The sequence below is a fragment of the Rhipicephalus microplus genome, unplaced genomic scaffold (assembly GCF_043290135.1).
Source record: "Rhipicephalus microplus isolate Deutch F79 unplaced genomic scaffold, USDA_Rmic scaffold_14, whole genome shotgun sequence".
Lineage (NCBI taxonomy): Eukaryota > Metazoa > Arthropoda > Arachnida > Ixodida > Ixodidae > Rhipicephalus > Rhipicephalus microplus.
The window spans coordinates 34,019,686-34,036,964 of record NW_027464587.1 but is presented as its reverse complement, the minus strand read 5'-3'; the positions used below and the strand labels follow the sequence as shown (position 1 = coordinate 34,036,964).

The 17,279-nt window shown below is 44.3% G+C and overlaps 1 protein-coding gene across 6 annotated transcripts in view; it reads left to right on the top strand.

Annotated features, from left to right (window-relative positions):
* The window catches only part of LOC119181417 (myb-related protein B), a 239,557-nt gene that overhangs the window by 61,320 nt on the left and 160,958 nt on the right, over positions 1-17,279 (top strand). For all 6 annotated transcript variants that reach the window (XM_075882958.1, XM_075882957.1, XM_075882954.1 and 3 more), the window contains exons 4-5: positions 8,783-8,911; positions 11,908-12,010. In XM_075882958.1, the coding sequence (XP_075739073.1) occupies positions 8,783-8,911; positions 11,908-12,010 (232 nt within the window). The remainder of the gene's footprint in view (positions 1-8,782; positions 8,912-11,907; positions 12,011-17,279) is intronic.

Genomic DNA, 17,279 nt, shown 5'->3' with positions numbered 1-17,279 from the left:
AGGATCGAACCTGGGTTGTTTGCGTGGCAAGCTGATGATCTACCATGCGGCCACGCGTCTGCTTGAACTGCTTGAAAATGCAGTGAAAGTAACTCATGCTGTACAAAGACACGCGTCCTGTACACATGCTTGACAATGCAACATGAAATATTGCAATAATAATCTGTGGTAGAGGTGCCCATTGCCAGCGAGCGTCAGAACACGATTATCACAATGGCTTCATGGTTTAAAGCCGGTCACTCCCTACGAAAAGAACACACACTACTGCACCTATTTCCTTAAGGCCATGTAGTGAGTGCATAGCAAGTTCGAAAAGGTTTCTTGCACCAAGTGTCTGAAGTACGCACTAGGAACAGGATATCGGTATCGCGTTAAACTTCTAAAGACATAGCTTCAAGGTCCCCCAATTTTAGTTTCTCTTTTGGTTTTGCCAGTTATTGTTTATTTGCCATTACACTATAATAAAATTGTTGTTTCATGAGCCTTGCTGTGAAGCTGCTGGCGAGCGAAAGCGTGTCGCAGCTTTGCCAAGCTGTTTCTTACAGATTTTTCTGCGCCTCCACTGCCTGCACCTCTACAAGGCAGAAATAAAAAATTTGAATTTGAATTCCCAAAGACAAATACTGTCGACCTCCAATTGGCACTGGCCCCTTCAGGTTTTCAATATGCTTCACCCCATTTGCAATGTCGTATTGCGGCAAAGCTGCCCTTCAGGCTCTGCTACAGTTGAAAATGTATTGACTGAAGCAAACAATGGTTCCAACCCCAAGATAGTGCAGTGCATGTTCGTGTGATGTCAGAAAACCAGGCAAAGTCGGAGTAAGTTAGAACTGCCGCTATGCGAATAGCGGCTATGAACTTGCTGGTTTGCTAGAAGAAGAAGTAGGCATCAGAGAAGTTTCAGTATGGTTGAGAAAAACTAGTATTTACAAACTGTACAGAATAGTTAATTACAGACATGGAGTTACAGAGTCATAATTATGGATGTGAAATGAACTTCAAAAATCAACCCTGTCTAAGACGACCCTACGTGACTCGGCAAAGCTGATGGTGCCCAACACCTTATGCTTTGTTCAGAACATCAGGCAGAACATCGGGGCTGCTGCTTGTTCCCACGATGCTCCGCCTTTATACCACTGTTGGCAAGTGGTCGCGTGTTTGTCCTGTGATTGCACAGTGCACTTAGCAAATCAAGAAACCCGCCACAAGGGTGCCACTTTCCTGCACATGGGACGGTTCATAGTGCCCACCCCAAATAAAACACCAACAAAACTTAAGTAAAACAGAACTAAGCCAAAGTTGTTGTGGCAAGGGCAAACTGGGCTGGTGCTCAACTATCTAGACTTGAAGGTACGCATGAAATTGTTTATTACTATCACAAAGGCGTCCTTTGGGACGTGTCAAACATATTGTCGATGGGACAGTAAGCTGCCCGTCCCGGTCATTCTGACCACCCTTGGGCCACCTCTCTGCTTGCTCTCCGCACGCGGCACCACTTGCTAGCTCATTATGCTAACTTATGCTGCGGAGATTCCATCATGGCCTGGAAAGATTAGCGTAGAAGTACTAGTTACCACGCCAAAGGTATGCCAGCACCCGTGATGCAGTCCACACTTTCCAAACCAATGCGAGGTATGATCACTGCCGTGCTCACATCTCGCATTTTTCGGGTTGAAAGGCCCATTCATGCACAGATTGAAAGCATCACATGCTAATTAGGGGGTTGTTGCAACGACATTTTCATCCCTACCAGCCAGTTGTCATCAGCATGGGATTCGGTTCCTTCGTCCTGTGTTCAACAAAAAACCATATGAGCTCAATCATCTCCGGTGCCCAAGCACTTCATGGGGCCACGTGCGGGCACCTTGGGACCTATGGTCACGGCCCATACGGTCGCACACTTCAAACAAATGCCGCCAAAGCAATGCGGCACGCTAGAACGAACGCAGCACTACGGCTGGTGTGCCTTTCCAGACTTACTGCCCAAAAGAAATAAAAAAAACTAAAACTGCCGTGCACCCAGTTCTGACGGCGTTTTTACAGAGATTATAAATGTTATAGAGGTGGAAGCTCAGTTAATGCTGTTTTGGGCCTGGAAAACGGGCAGGAAGTTGCAAAAATTGGGTGCTGAAGAATTTTAGCATTTTAATCTTGAATGTATTTATGTATATATGTATACGAGGCCTCGAGAGTAGCACACCATTGTTTGCCACATCAGTTGGGCTTCCACAGAAGTTGAAAGAGGAGAGGAGGTTTAGGAAATAGCACCTTTCCTTTTCACATGTTGTCATTTGACATGCAATGAAAGTGTTGTTGGCAACACTTTCATTGCACTGAATTAAGTACATAAATACAATTCGGTCTCTGCATTGCCTCATTCTTGATTAAGATAGATAGCTATAAAACACCAATTCACCAGCGCTTCATCAACCTAGCCAAAACAAACAGTTTCTCGATGCTACCTAATCAAAATATGTCTAGGACTCCCCTCAAACTTGCATTTTCTGCAATTTCACTTCAAAGTATTCGAAAAAAAATTCTAGAAATATTTCAGAACTATGCTAAAATATTCGATTCAATTCGCACTTGAAATTTCGCTCATTGCATAGTTTTACGGCACAGCGATCTATGTAAGCTCGGATAGTCTAGCTCTTTGTTAAGTGAGGCAGGCGAGGCCCGAGTGATGCATGTATCGCGTCACATCACCTTATCACAGTATGGCCATGTGAAGTCACTCTACTCTGTAAGCAAGCTGGTTACATTGTCCAAGAAGTTTGATGAAATAGTAATGGCTGCAATGGTGTTTGAAAGGCCATTCTAATCTGATAAAGCTTGAGGGGGGGGGGAAATGAAGATGAGAATGGGACTGTGCAAGCACATGGGCATGACACTTGCAGTTCACGTCCACCGCAATGAGGTAGGCCCATAAGGTGAGTGGCTGTGATCACTAAAAAAAAAAAAAAAAAAAAAAAAAACCTTGTGGGATAAACGGCAAAGACAGATTGGATAAGCCGGATTCTGCTCTTAATTATGGTATTCTAGCTTGGAAATGATAGGAGGAATAGATGAATCTAGCAGCACGGTCGCCAGCTTGCCAGATGAACATTTGAATTCTCCATCTGTCAAAGGATTTGACAGGCAGGGCGAATGCCAATGTGTACTTCATCATTGTTGGCTCAGGGGTGGTTCAAAATACTACCTTTATTGAAATAGCAGTGGTCATGTTCACTGTGCATGATTTAAATGATGTTGAATGGTTTGTACATATTTCTTCTCTAAATGTTAGCCTTCTTTCTGATTCTGCTACAAATTTGGTCTTTCGTGATGAAATATTGCTTGCCCCCACCCCCCTGTCTACCCGCTTTAAATTTGAAGTTTAGTGTTCCAAAAGTGACACAGTAATGCTACCGCTGCGCCAATTGTGCCAAACTGTGCCAAAGTGCCCTGGCTGCTACATCCTGCTACGTTTCCTCAAACTTTGGCAAGTCTTCACCATACCTGTGCCAAAATGTGTTTTCTGTCTTTCAGAAGCGAAAGTAACTACTTGCGTTTCCTCTGTTAAAAGCATGCCGCAGTGACCTTGCGTATGATGCAATCCGAGCCAAACGAACTTAAACTGAGCTAAAGATCGCTGTTGCAATTTCGATTTTACGGACTACCTTCGGACTACAAAATCAAAATGAATTCATGCTGTTTTTGTCCCACTCAAGTGGTCAGATCACCACAGCCATGGCTGAAATGCTTCCCAGTAGACTTATCAGGCATTTTGCTGCTCTGTCAAGCTTTCGTTAATGAATTCGGGACTTGCCATAAACCTGTCACAAATCTACATCTTGTAATGAGCGTTGCTGATAACAGCAAAGTGCGGATTAAAATATGGCTGTTGTGCTTGGAGCCTTTGGAAACCAAGACTTGGCAAACAAAGACAGAAAAGCAGACGACTTGTTCAAATTTTTCAGACCTCCCGTCTTGTGGGCCTGTTAACGATGCAAAATCTTCGCCCGCATCTAGCAAGTGTGCTTGTAGCAGTTACCCAATGAATGTTTAGAAAAGGCCATGAAAGGCCACTCCTTTAGCTTTCACTGTGACTGTGCTGCGCACTCCGTGCAGGCCAGTCGGTTTTGTTTTTTGATTTTGTCATAAAAGTGTTCTTGGTGCCCACTATTTTCCTGAGGGACAGGCATAAATGCACTAGTGCACAGTTAACTGAAGATGGTTATCATAAAAAGGATAATAGCTATCAAGTCATAGTGGAAAAGGATAATAGCTATCAAGTCATAGTGGCACGCTTCCTGCAGTGCTGCCATCTCGCCTCTGTGCGACTCTGGTGCTTATCAGTAAAGACGTAGCTGCAGTGCGCTGTGATAGTGGTTTTTGGTCTTCGTCTCCCCATACCACGAAAGTGTTGCAGGAAAGCTGATTTTCAGACATTGTTATGGTGTCAACAAAGCCCTGATTCAAGCCCGTGAAATTGTAGACGTGGGGGGGGGGGGGGGGGGGGCTTTAAGTAATGCTATTTCAGATCAGAAAAGCATTTAAATTTTTAAACATGGCTAAAAAGTTTGGCTTCCAAGACATAGGCACTTGTCTGTATTTGCAGATATTTATGTGGCTGGCATGCGCATTGCTGGGTGCACATTGAGACGGCGACTAGATGTGTTCAAAGCTCTTCTCGTGTGCGGCAGCGACCAAAGTCATCCCAGCCAAATTTGGAATTCACCAGTTCAGGGAATTCCAATTCAAAGAATTCACCAGTTCAGGGAATTCCGTCAAATACACGACTCTTTTTGTGCATGGGATGATGCTTCAGGGCATTCTTTACACCTGCACTAATACACTAACTGATCCAAAAATGTTTACTCTCAAACTGTCCAAAAGATCCAAAACAACTTACACAGTATCTAATGGTCTTACGTGGCAGTTTAAAGAGTGTGGGGTCAATGAACTTAAGATACTCAAAAGAGCTGTACAATTTTTCGTGAATTAGTTAAGTACAATTCCAGAATCCCGAAAACACCACTTTTACTATGTACGAACCCGCAGGGGCGTCTGCGTAAGCAGGCGTTTGGCGTGTAGCGACACCACGGACCCGAGCTAATAGGGGGGTGGGGTTCTCACCAGAGAAGGATTGGTCACCCTGGTGCAGTATCTGGCCACTACTTCCTACATGCATACATCAATTAACTCAGGGCAGGGCCCTCAGTCCCCAGCAGCTGCGAAGCAACTGACCACGGCGGCGGGCAGAGCAACGCAGCAGAGGGTGCTAAGAATTTCTGGATCCGGACAGGCCGCCATTGGAACCTGAACTTGGCAACGTTTAATGCTAGAACCTTATCTAGTGAGGCAAGTCTAGCTGTCCTATTCGAAGAGCTAGAGGGTGTTAAATGAGGCCTATGCGGTGCTACAGAATGGGCACGTCCTTTGCTATCGGGGCTTGGCTTACAGAAGAGAAGTGGGAGTGGGGTTCCTAATTCACAGAAACATAGCTGGCAACATAGAGGAATACTATAGCATTAATGAAAGGGTGGTAGGTATTGTAAATAACCTCAGTAAATGATACAAAAATGTGATAGAGGCTTACGCGACTACATCCAGCCATGATGACGCTTCAGTTGAAAGCTTCTGTGAAGACGTGGAATTGGCACGGAGTAAGGTAAAAACACTGTATACTATACTGATGGGAGACTTTAATGCAAAGGTAGGGAAAAGGTAGGCTGGAGACCAGGCAGTAGGAGATTATGGCATCGGTACTAGAAATGTCAGAGGAGAGCTACTAGTAGAATTTGCAGAACGCAATAATTTACGGATTTTGAATACCTTCTACCAAAAACGAGGAAGCGGTAAGTGGACATGGAGGAGTCCTAATGGCGAAAATAAGGACGAAATAGACTTTATAATGAGTGCACACCCAGGCATCGTGCAGGATGTGGAAGTGGTTAAAAAGGTACGATGCAGTGACCATAGAATGGTACGGTCTCAAATTCGCCTAGACTTGAAGAAGGAACGACAGAAACTGATGCGCAAGAAGCCAATCAATGAGCTAGCACTGAGAGGGAAAGTACAGGAATTCAGAGTCTCACTTCAGAACAGGTACACGGCACTTATTGAGGAAACTAACCTTAGTGTATATACAATGAATGATAATCTGACGTCTATCATTACGGACTGTGCAGTGAAAATTGGAGGCAGGGTAGTTAGACAGGACACTGGCAAGCTTTCCCAGGAAACGAAGAATCTCATTAAGAAGCATCAAAGCATGAAAGTCTCAAGTACAACAGACAAAACAGAACTGTCATAGCTTTCGAAGTTGATTAATAAGCGTAAGGTATCCGATGTAAGAAGGTATAACATGGAGAGAATTGAACACGCTCTGAAAAACGGAGGAAGCTTCAAAGAAGTGAAGAGGAAACTTGGGATAGGGAAAAATCGGATGTATGCACTAAAGGACAAAGAAGGCAAAATAATTACCAATATGGATAGGATAGTTAAAATAGCGGAGGAAATTTACAGAGATGTGTACAGTAGCCAGGACAACCACGACCTTAATACTGTAAGAAGTAGCAGTAACCCAGATGACACCCCACCAGTAATGATAAAAGAAGTCAGAAAAGCCTTGGAGAGCATGCAAAGAGGCATAGCTGCTGGTGAGGATCAGGTAACATCAGATCTGCTGAAAGATGGAGGACAGATTGTGTTAGAAAAACTAGCCACCCTGTTTACGAGGTGTCTCCCGACGGGAAAAGTACCAGAGTCTTGGAAGAATGCTAGCATTATCCTTATACATAAAAAAAGAGATGACAAGGACTTAAAGAATTACAGGTCGGTCAGCTTGCTCTCCGTAGTATACAAACTATTTACAAAGGCAATTGCTAACAGAATTAAGAAAACATTAGAACTCAATCAACCAAAGGAACAAGCATGATTTCGAACAGGCTACTCAACAATCGACCACATTCATACTATCAATCAGGTAATAGAGAAATGCCCAGAATACAGCCAACCACTATACATAGCCTTCATAAATTACGAGAAGGTATTTGATTCAGTAAAATATTAGCATTCGTGCAGACACTGCGGAATCAGGGCGTCGATGAAGCATATATAAACATCCTGGAAGAAATCTAAAGGGGATCAACTGCTACCATAGTGCTTCATAAGGAAAGCAACAGAATACCAATCAAGAAAGGTGTAAGGCAGGGGGATACAATTTCCCCAGTGCTATTTACCGCGTGCTTACAGGAGGTTTTTAGAGGCCTAGAATGGGAACAGTTAAAAATAAGAGTTAATGGAGAGTACCTTAGTAACCTGCGCTTCGCCGATGATATTGCATTGCTAAGTAACTCAGGGGACCTAGTGAGGCCGACGATGATGATGATGACTACGTACGACACTCTGCAAGCGAGAAAACGCGTGAAAAGAAAATGGGGGGGAGATGCCACCTTTGAATTCCCGCACAAAACACCGTGACGTCATTCTTCACATAATGTCCCCTATACTTTCCTTGGCAGAATTGTCTGCCAGTTCTCGTTATTTTTTCTAACAAAAGAAACGAGCCATTATGTTTACCCTTCTTTCCTTCAAAATTGCTTCTCTCTTCCAAAACGCATTTTGTGTGCTTTAAAACCTGTTCCGAAACAACCTAAGCCAGCAGCATTGCCGGTAATCTCTTTTTTTGTTCAGAAAATTGCTCCAAATGCTATTTTGGCTGTTGCATCTCTGCATTGAATTACAGCGAGGGATGTATCTATTGACGTGCCTAATTTGACTATCACGTTCCTGTGTGTGCAAAGCTGCTTATGGTTTGCTGGTCAATGCTGACGGAAGGCTAGCCCTGGGGCAGGCTTTTAAATGTTGTGACCTTTTCCAAGGTCAAGTGATGGCCATGTTCGTCCACCATCTTTTTCATCATCGATGGTGTCGGCGGGGTGGGAACACGGCCACTTTCCCTCTTATTCCACTAAGAGAGTAACTGGAAAGGAGCTTGGTAATGTAAAGCTACCAGGTGTGCTGTACTGAATAAAATTGATCAATGAACAATGAATGTTTAATTTTGTTATAGCCTACATTGAAACCTATAGTTGCAGTAGTGGAACTACTAGGGCTGTTGCTGTGTATTCTGTGTATCTTACCCAAAATTAAGGAAACTTGAGGGCTCGTCTTTTTCTTTAGACACAATATTAGCCATCATATCACTGATCACCTGCAATGTTCTAGGCATCGTCACGGAATTATTTTACTTGGTATCCCACCTCATATGTATCATCCCTTGAATGTTAAAAAGTAACTGAACTGAAAATAATAGGAACTATTTGTTAGTTCTTAGATCATTTGCCTCTATGTGTATGGCTTTCGTCCCGATTGTTAGAACTTGTGCCCCACAGTTGCAAATTGTTCAGATTTATTTTTTTAATTGTTTGGCAAGAAAAACATAGAATCGTCTGCAGACATTCCATATTCATGCATGAACTTTTTTTTTCTATTTTGTTGAAAGCAACTGACTGACTGTCTCAAAGCTTACTTTCTATGCTAGAGAGTGGCAAACTTGTCCTTGACCATGGCATTTGATAGTGAATACATAATTTCTAATCTGTGATAAATAGCTTGTAAGAGAGCTAGAGAAAATCGAGTTTCAGTAAATTTCGTTGAGCAAGTGTGGCCTAATTACAATCTGTGATGCCATTAAGAGGCATAAGTGGAAAATTCAGAAGTGATCCAAAACCTATGGCAGTGACGAGACTAGTGTTTTCAGAGTCCCTTTAAATGCTAGCTGTGTGTGGTGCAGGTGGCACAATCACCTGAATCCGGCAATCAAGAAGAGTGCCTGGACGGAAGATGAAGAGCGCACCATCCTCGAGTATCATCGACTCTGGGGCAACCAGTGGGCCAAGATCGCCAAGCTTCTGCCTGGACGGTTAGTTCATCGATTCAATCAAGTTTGAAAATGCCTGTGGTAATTATGTAGCAGACAAGCACGTTTGGTTTTATGGTCCCAGCTCTGCGATATACCTGGTGCATTAGGTGGACTAATGGATTTTCGTAGTAGTGTGCACTGGCCAGCTGAATTTGGAACTAGCTCTATTGTTCTTTGAAGCAAGCGACACCTGTAGAATTTGAAATAGCATAGTTTTCACCAAGCTGCATGCCACATGAAATGAAAATTGTAATCAATAAAATAATCCTCTGACAGGGAATACAAAGAAGGCTTACTTGGTGTTTCCAAAGTATATATATCTGTTGTTTATTGAATTCAAAAGGGCCAATACAATCAAGGATGGGTTCGCAATCGTTCAATCAGGCATTGGCAGTCTCCTGAGAGCCATTTTCGATTCTGCGGGAAGTGAAAGTCCGAATTTCATGCACCGTGAAATGCTATGTTTGTTTACAAAAGCCTAGAATACTGATCTGCAGTGAATTCTAAGCGTGTTGAAGAAGTGTTGCGGGGCCTCTTTGAGATAGACAAATACCGTAAAAACCAGTGTATACACTTTGTGCATTGCAACTGGCACGCCGCTGCGCGGCCGTCAGAGCAGACAGTCGTCGAGAACTCGAGCCGAACCAAACGCTCTCCCAACACTTGCTAGCACGTAGTTTATAGGAATCATCAACTGCTGGGTATGTGATTGTACCAACAGGTACACGTCGAGTCTTGCGGGAACTATATTTTACAATTTTTCGACTTGTCCCTGCTTTATTGGGCAGGGAAATAAGTGGATCATAGCTGTGCGACGTAACAAGTGTTTAGTTGCCGCTCTCTCTGCTGTATCGCGTTCTGCTGCTGCATGCTTGAATACACCACCTTTGCAGGTGCAATGGTCTTGCGTTACATACCTGATGCCTTAGAGCTGGTGAGAAAAGAAACGTATGAAAGGTGTTTTAGTTCAGCTCAAGGCTGATAAAACGTTTTAATGCACCTTAATAATTAATAACTCAACGTCTACCCTTTGCAGTTACGAGAAATACACTGTGAGGCCAATTAGAGCTTTGCTGAGTTGATGGCACCATCAGTTAAGGGGTGAAGTGAGCTGCGTCGTGTATTCCAACTAGCTGCCTAGCAGCGCTATGCTTGCTCGGTAGGATCAAGCTAAGACGTTGGTTGGTTGACCCTTATTAAACTGGCGCAACCCACCATGGGCAATCAGCCATTAATTGGACGGTGCATTTTTATATAAACGAATGTGTTTAAAATCTCAAAGTGTTTAGCAGTAGATTGTCTTCAAAATAACTGATTCGCTTAATTTTTGGAAAAAAAAAACTTATGTTGTTGAAGAATAAGTTTCATTTAGTTAACCTTCATTACTGAAATGTTCTGCATGCCATTCCAAAAATTTCGTGTTTCTGTAAGATTCTTACAAGAAGCATATGAATTCCACAAGCTTACATTGGAACGGCATATGGAACATTTCAATAGGGTAATTAGCATTCAATTCGTTTCGTGTAATAAATGCCATATGGCACCCCAAATGCTTGTGTAGCTAAATCCGAGTGCTGTAGCCTTAAAGAAAGAACCATCGGAAAGTTGCAATTTGAATCCCATCCTTCAGAGTGGTTCATCCATAAGTGTTTTATTATTAATATTACTTTTTAAACAATCTGCATGTTAGGAAGAAATGACGCAGGGCATAGTGTGGCAGAACTACATGATAAAAAACAAAGCTTTGGTAGTGATAGATGTGCATATCAGTGTTTTGGAAACAGCCTAAACAACACTAGAGGTTGTAGTGAATGAGAGCAATGTGACGACGTTGTTATGACCACATTTGTTCCATGGATTGAGCTTCGTTAATTACGTATTCTGGTGCAACAGACCTTTTCATACAACTGACAAAAATGTGAGGCCAGCAAGGTGGTCAGGACTCCTTTACAGCGAACTTTTCTACCGTATACAATCCCAACATCAATAACAACTTCTGACTTCAAATATTGCTTCGCATACTTTAGAAATTGAAACAGAGTGCCGTGGATACCAAAGTACCAATTTAAGAATGAAGGCCGCCAATTTCTGGTCTGCAAATGATCAGTTTTGCCTAGCTAATGCGGGAAAAAAATCAGCAAACAGCAGGCTTGGTCTTGCATTTTAGGACAATGACGTAGAAAATAGCTAGCTGCTGCCACTGCTGCTCCTGCCGCTAATGTGCAAAATGTGCATCCACGGTTCTGAGAAGCTAGCTATCGATAAAAGTTGTTGATTTTGACAAAGCACGTTACGGCTTCTTCATTGTTGGGTGTGCTAGTATGATGGTCTTGCCCGCAAAGTTCGGAGCGGAGTTACGCCTAGCCACGACTTCGAGCAGAAAGCTTGGTTGCGAAATGCATGGTTGTGGTGCATGCTGTTTCACAAAATGAGTGTGAAAATGTCACCAAGCAGCGCAATTTTAGACATCTGTGACCTTGCGGTGCACAAGCAGCAGACAATTCTATTCATTTTTGTACCCTTGCACTTAAATTGAGGAGGCAGCTTTTAAATGGGCAATTTGAGCACGGAATGCTCTTTATCAAATACTTGTGCAATGAGCTTAAAAAAGTGGCACCCTGTTTCGCTGTTGCAGAGCTGCAATTTATTGAAAAATGCCTTTTTTTGTGAGTTCCACCATAGTTTTTGCACTTTAGCAGGTACAAAAACTTTTTTGCAGCACTTCAACATAGCTTTTTGTGTATATATTTGGGAATTAGGTAGAAAAATGGCTACAGAATCTGAGAATATGGTTTTAAAACAACGAATTGATTTATGTACCCATTAAGAATCTATATGTTCTGATTCTCTCCGGTTGTAACCGACCCATTCAGTGTTTACATAAAAGTTTGCTGTAGTAGTACTTGCATTTTATATACTCCTTTTACAACAGACCTAAATCCTTTTCACCTTGGAAGTCTCTTGTAAGGAGGTTATACTGGGCTGATTTCTCGCAGGACTGACAATGCCATCAAAAACCACTGGAATTCGACGCTCAAGAAGCGCGTCGAGCTGCAAGGGCCCAGCCGCAAGAGGGACTCTACATCTAAGCAGCGACCGGTAAGTTTACTGCATTTTAAGTTTACTGCATTTTAGGGATCTTTTTTTTTTAAGTTAATTTTTTCCTGCTAATGTATGATATTGCCACTGTCGCTTTTTCTTACATTGACAGTCGAACCCCTATATAGAAGACTCTGATATAAAAGACAAATGAGTTTAAGAGACACCAGCATGCATACAGTAAAGTACGGGTTTATAAGAAAATGCACACAAGGTACCCTGCCTATAAGAGACATCTCATATGAAAGACAAGAATTGCTGGTCGGAGCAAGCCTCTTATCAAACTGTATATCTAACCATCCCCTTGCTCGTGTAACAACTGCCCTGCATAGGTTGCACCTTGAATGAATGTCTTGGAACATTCTCGCTAATTGTGAAATTTTCTCGTGAAATTGCGAGCACAATGCAAACAAAAGAGCTTATTTTGTAACAATGGTGCTACTGTTAATCTTTTGCTATAACCTCTTCGTTGAGATGGCATTAATTCGACTGTCAAGGTCTTGGCAGCAAACAGGCAGCCAGAAGTAGAGCGTTCACACACCTGAAGAGGATGATGATGGTGACGATGAGTACAGAGACAAGTGGATGATGATGATGATCATCTTGATAATGTTCAGGTGAGGGAGAAGCGCATAACCAATGCCCACACTGTTTTTGTAAATGCCTTAGGGCTGATCAGATTAGCAACACCTGTGCTTGCCACTTTTGTTGCATTTTGAGTGGGCACGAAATCGCCCGATTCTATCTGGGGTGGCTGCGTTTTGCTTTATTCGCCGTCACATCGCCGTGACATCCATGTAACAGTATGTTTGAAGTTGACTAGAGAATATGTGACCACTGAGTGAACATGAGTAGGGAATGTCATGTGGCTATACCTGCCAACAGGCCCAATTCATCCAGGAAGCTCTTAATTTTTGACCTATTGTCCAAGCATGGCCACAAATCTCTCAAAGAAATACGGCCAGTCATACAGCAAAGAAATTGGAGGGTTCATTATGCATTTTCTCAAGGAGGCTTGAAGCAAAATCAATCCTGTGTGGCTTCAGTAAAAGCTTGCTAATACAAAAATTATGTATGATTATGTACGATTCAGATGTGTTCTCTGAAGCATATGACTGTTAAAGGGCATCGTACGTTGAGGAGGGATGAGAGTCTTGAAAACGTTTGCTATTGGTTACTCTATCGTAATGAAGATCACCATGCATTTAAAATTTGTTGTCAGGCTATTTGGTGCTTGGTACAAGAAAAATTAGACGCCGGGAACCACTGAGGAAGAACAGGGCGTCAACTCGCAGCAAACTTTGTTCTTGCAAAACCACCTCAATATACAGTAAGAGCTCATTAATTCGAACCGTTAGGGGAAACCGCCTCAGTTCGAATTAATGAAAGTTCGAACTAACGAAAGTGAAGAACAACAATAGTACACTGCGAGTAGGGCATAACAATTTATTTTTTGAAACAATCTGTGATCGCGGTCTGCCTTCTTTCTTTGAAGGCGACAGCCAGCACTTTTTGCTCTAACGAGCGAGTTTGGTGGAAGGCCTCTTCTCCGCCTTCTTCAAAACTTAAGAAAAGACGGGCAACATTCAATCCGGCCACGACTTCCGCAGCAGAGGGCTGCATCGGTGCTTCGTCCTCCTCCTCATCATCGTCACTGGCAGCGACAGATTCTGCACTTCTCACCTGACATATTATGTCGCCATCCGTAAGTGCACCACACACCACTGCACTTGAGTCCACATCGACGTAGTCTGCAAAGGAGGCGTCTTCCAAAACGTCCGCCATGGGGGCGGTGACGCCGTGTTCAAGCACTGGTGGCTCGTCAGCTTGTACTAGAGCTTCAGCGTTGAAGCCACAGTGGCGAAAGCAATTTGCTATCGTAAGCGCTGTCATTTGCTCCCAAGCACGCACAAGCATGTGTAGTGCACTTAGGAGCGCCACTTGGTAGTTATTGCATGAAATAATTCGTTCCAACATACGAGGCCGATAAAATGATTTTAAATTTCTAATTATACTCTGGTCCATGTGCTGCAGTACCGCTGTCGTGTTTGCTGGAAGGAAGGCCAGCTCAATGGCTTTCGTCTCAACGTTGACTCTATGAGCTGAACAGTTGTCCTCAAGAAGCAGGACTTTGCGGCCACAGCGTTCGAACTTCTTGTCAAGCTCTCCTAGCCACTGCGCGAACTATGCCCCCGTCATCCAGGCCTTTTTGTTGCCCGTGTAGTCTGATGGGAGGGACCGGATGTTCTTGAAGCAACGAGGACTTCTCGATTTGGCTATCACAAACAGAAGCAATTTCTCGGTCCCGGTCATGTTCGCAGCAACCATCACAGTTATCCGTTCTTTACTTTTCTTCCCTCCCGTACACTTGTCGCCTTTATACCTGATATTTTTGGCGGACAGCAATTCGAAAAATAAGGCAGTTTCAATGGCATTAAATATGTCCTGTGGAGAATACTCCATGTAGCCTTGAAGCACTTCGGAGCACCAACTTTCACACGTTTCCATGTTGACGGCGTTCATTTCACCCGACGCAGCACGGAAAGCAAGGTCGTAGCGCTAGCGAAAACGGTGCAACCGCCCATCTGAAGCAGCGAAGTCGTCGTGGTCTAGCTGCAGGGCGAAGTGCGCTGCCTTTGCCAGTATGACTAGGCCACTCACTACCGTATTTACTCGATTCTATCGCGCCCTCGATTGTAACGCGCACCCGATTTCCACCGCGAAAAAAAAAAAACAAAAAAAAACGTAAGACATCGATTGCAACGCGCACCCATTTTTCTCGCCCGCCCGCACGATCACACCACTCGAAAAAAACTACTCCTTTCGGGAGCGTCTTCCATTTAAATATGAGGTACGGGCGAAGCTTGTGCCCATCTGACGTGTAACAGAGCATTGCCGTCACTGTAGTTTTACCGTGGACCGATGTCAGCACGCGAACTTGCTTCGCCCCCTTCTTCTCGACGGTTGTGGTGCCAGGCATGTCGAAGTAAAGAGGCGTCTGATCGGCATTCCCGATTTGCCCACGCAGGAAAAAAATCTGCTGTTGTTGCGCTGCAAGTTTAGGACGAACCTCCGAAAACTGAGAAGCTTTTCATCGTACTCCTCCGCAAAACTTTTCGCATATGCATGTTCGCCTTCGGAGGGAAAAGCCTTTCCTCTTCATGAAGGTAGTTAGCCAGCACCTGCTCGCTTTAAACTGGCTCCGCATTAGACCTTTTTCTAAGACTGATTGCATAGCCCGCACTTGGAGCAGTTCTGTCGTCACGGGCCGCTGTGCCGCTCGCTGCTCAAGCACATACTCGCCGAGCAGCTCTTTAATTTGCGGAAACCGACCCTGCTGTGGTCCACTGAAGCCTTTGCGTGAAGCTTTGCCGTCGACAATCTTCTGCGTTTGTTTATGCCGATCCCGCACGCACGTTTCGGGAACTCCGAACGACCGCGATGCGGCCAGATTTCCGTCCGTTTCTGCACACGCTATGACTTTTCTTTTAAAAGCGGCATCGTGGTGCACTCAAGTTTTTGGAGTCGGCCCTTCCACGCCGTCGATGCTAATGCACTACTAGATGACGAACTCCTCAGCACACGTACGAAGTGCCGCACATGGGAAACACATAGGCAGAAATGGCTGACGCGCCATGCCGATGCACGTAGGGGGCGGCCATTTTAGATTTGCCAATGGCAATAGATTGACCGTATTTTTTTGTTCGTACTCGATTCTAACGCGCATGCGATTTATGAACTCGCTTAACCGGAAAAAAGGTGCGCGTTAGATTCGAGTAATTACGGTAGTATGTCCTGCGAACGCATTTCCTTTATCCAAATGAGAAGCGCTTTCTCGAGATCAGGATACTTTGCGGGCAGCAACCTCCTCCTTTTGCTCGCAACTTCTGCCTCTAAGGCATCTTCAATAGCCCTCCTATTTTTTATATAAGTAGATAGCATAGTTTTCGGCATCCCATGCTTTTTCGCGATGTCCTGCTTAGGCATGAGTCTGGCGTCCACTTCTTGCAGGATATCAGCTTTCTCCTGAAGTGTTTTGGCACGGCATTTGCTGCAGGCACACGCCATCAAGTCGGAGAAGCAGAATCGCGACAGACGTGAAGCTACTACCGGCACTACTGCTACAAACGTTAGCCGAAGCCTAACACCAACACAAAGAATCGCGACAGTCTGAAGCTACTCCCAGCACCAACTACTGAGGTGTGCGACGTACGCCCGAGACTGAGACTGCAGAGAAGGCTGGGCGAAGCTACGACGCGCCCATGTGCTAGTCATACCATCTGTCGTCTAAAAGCGGCAACTATGCAGGATTTTCAAAGGCTCGGAGATTGTCGCTTAAAAAAAGAAAAACAAATCTTGGAGGTTACATAGGACAGAGAGCAGGCAGCTGCCGAGAGAGAGAGATTGTGCGGGGAGGGGCGTGAAGAGTAAGTGGCACTATTTTCTGCACTCTGGCCTCCGTGCCAGTTTCTCAGCTTTTCTCTCCGCTCCCTGTCCACGCCGCCTCGTAACTCGGCAGGCGCCCTATCGAGTGACTAGCCAAGCCGCTGGCGCAGTGGCGTGTAGTTCGAATGATCCGCGGCGGAACCTACTCGCGTTCAAATGAACGGACTTTTTAATTCATAGGCTTGTATGGAGCTTGGCCGGACCATAACTTACAGTTCGAATTATCCATAAATTCGAAATATTGAAGTTTGAATTAACGAGCTTTCACTGTATCCACCATGTCACATATGCACAATAACATACCATACATCACATCGCACAATCGGGCACACTCCGTGCACGTGCTAGTTCAAAAACCCATAAAAAAAAATTTAATTCGGCAGTATGCAGTGTCACCGAAGTATCGCTAATGCAGAAATATTTGTTTTTCCTGATGAGGTGTGCTTCTAGGGTCTCTCACTCAATCACCTCCTTGCTTCTGCCTACAATGGTGATATTAGCAAATCTTGCCTCACGTTCGCACGTGCTGCAGCGCATAGGCAAATGTGCCAAAAGATTATTTTTGATCGAAAGCTCATGCTTTCTCGCTCAGTCGTTTACGCATTGGCCAGTCTGGCTGATGTAAACCCACCCACAGGAGAGCAGAATTTTGTAGACCACTCCCATCACGCGGGCAATGTATGGCCTCGCATGCCTTTTACCACAAGGTCCTCTTGGACTCGCAGAATGACTGCCAGGTCGGCCGGCTACATTCATGCTCTGTCATTGCGGCAGCGGCTGAATCACTGCTTCAAGGGCTAAAGTGAAAAAGAGGGAATGTCAG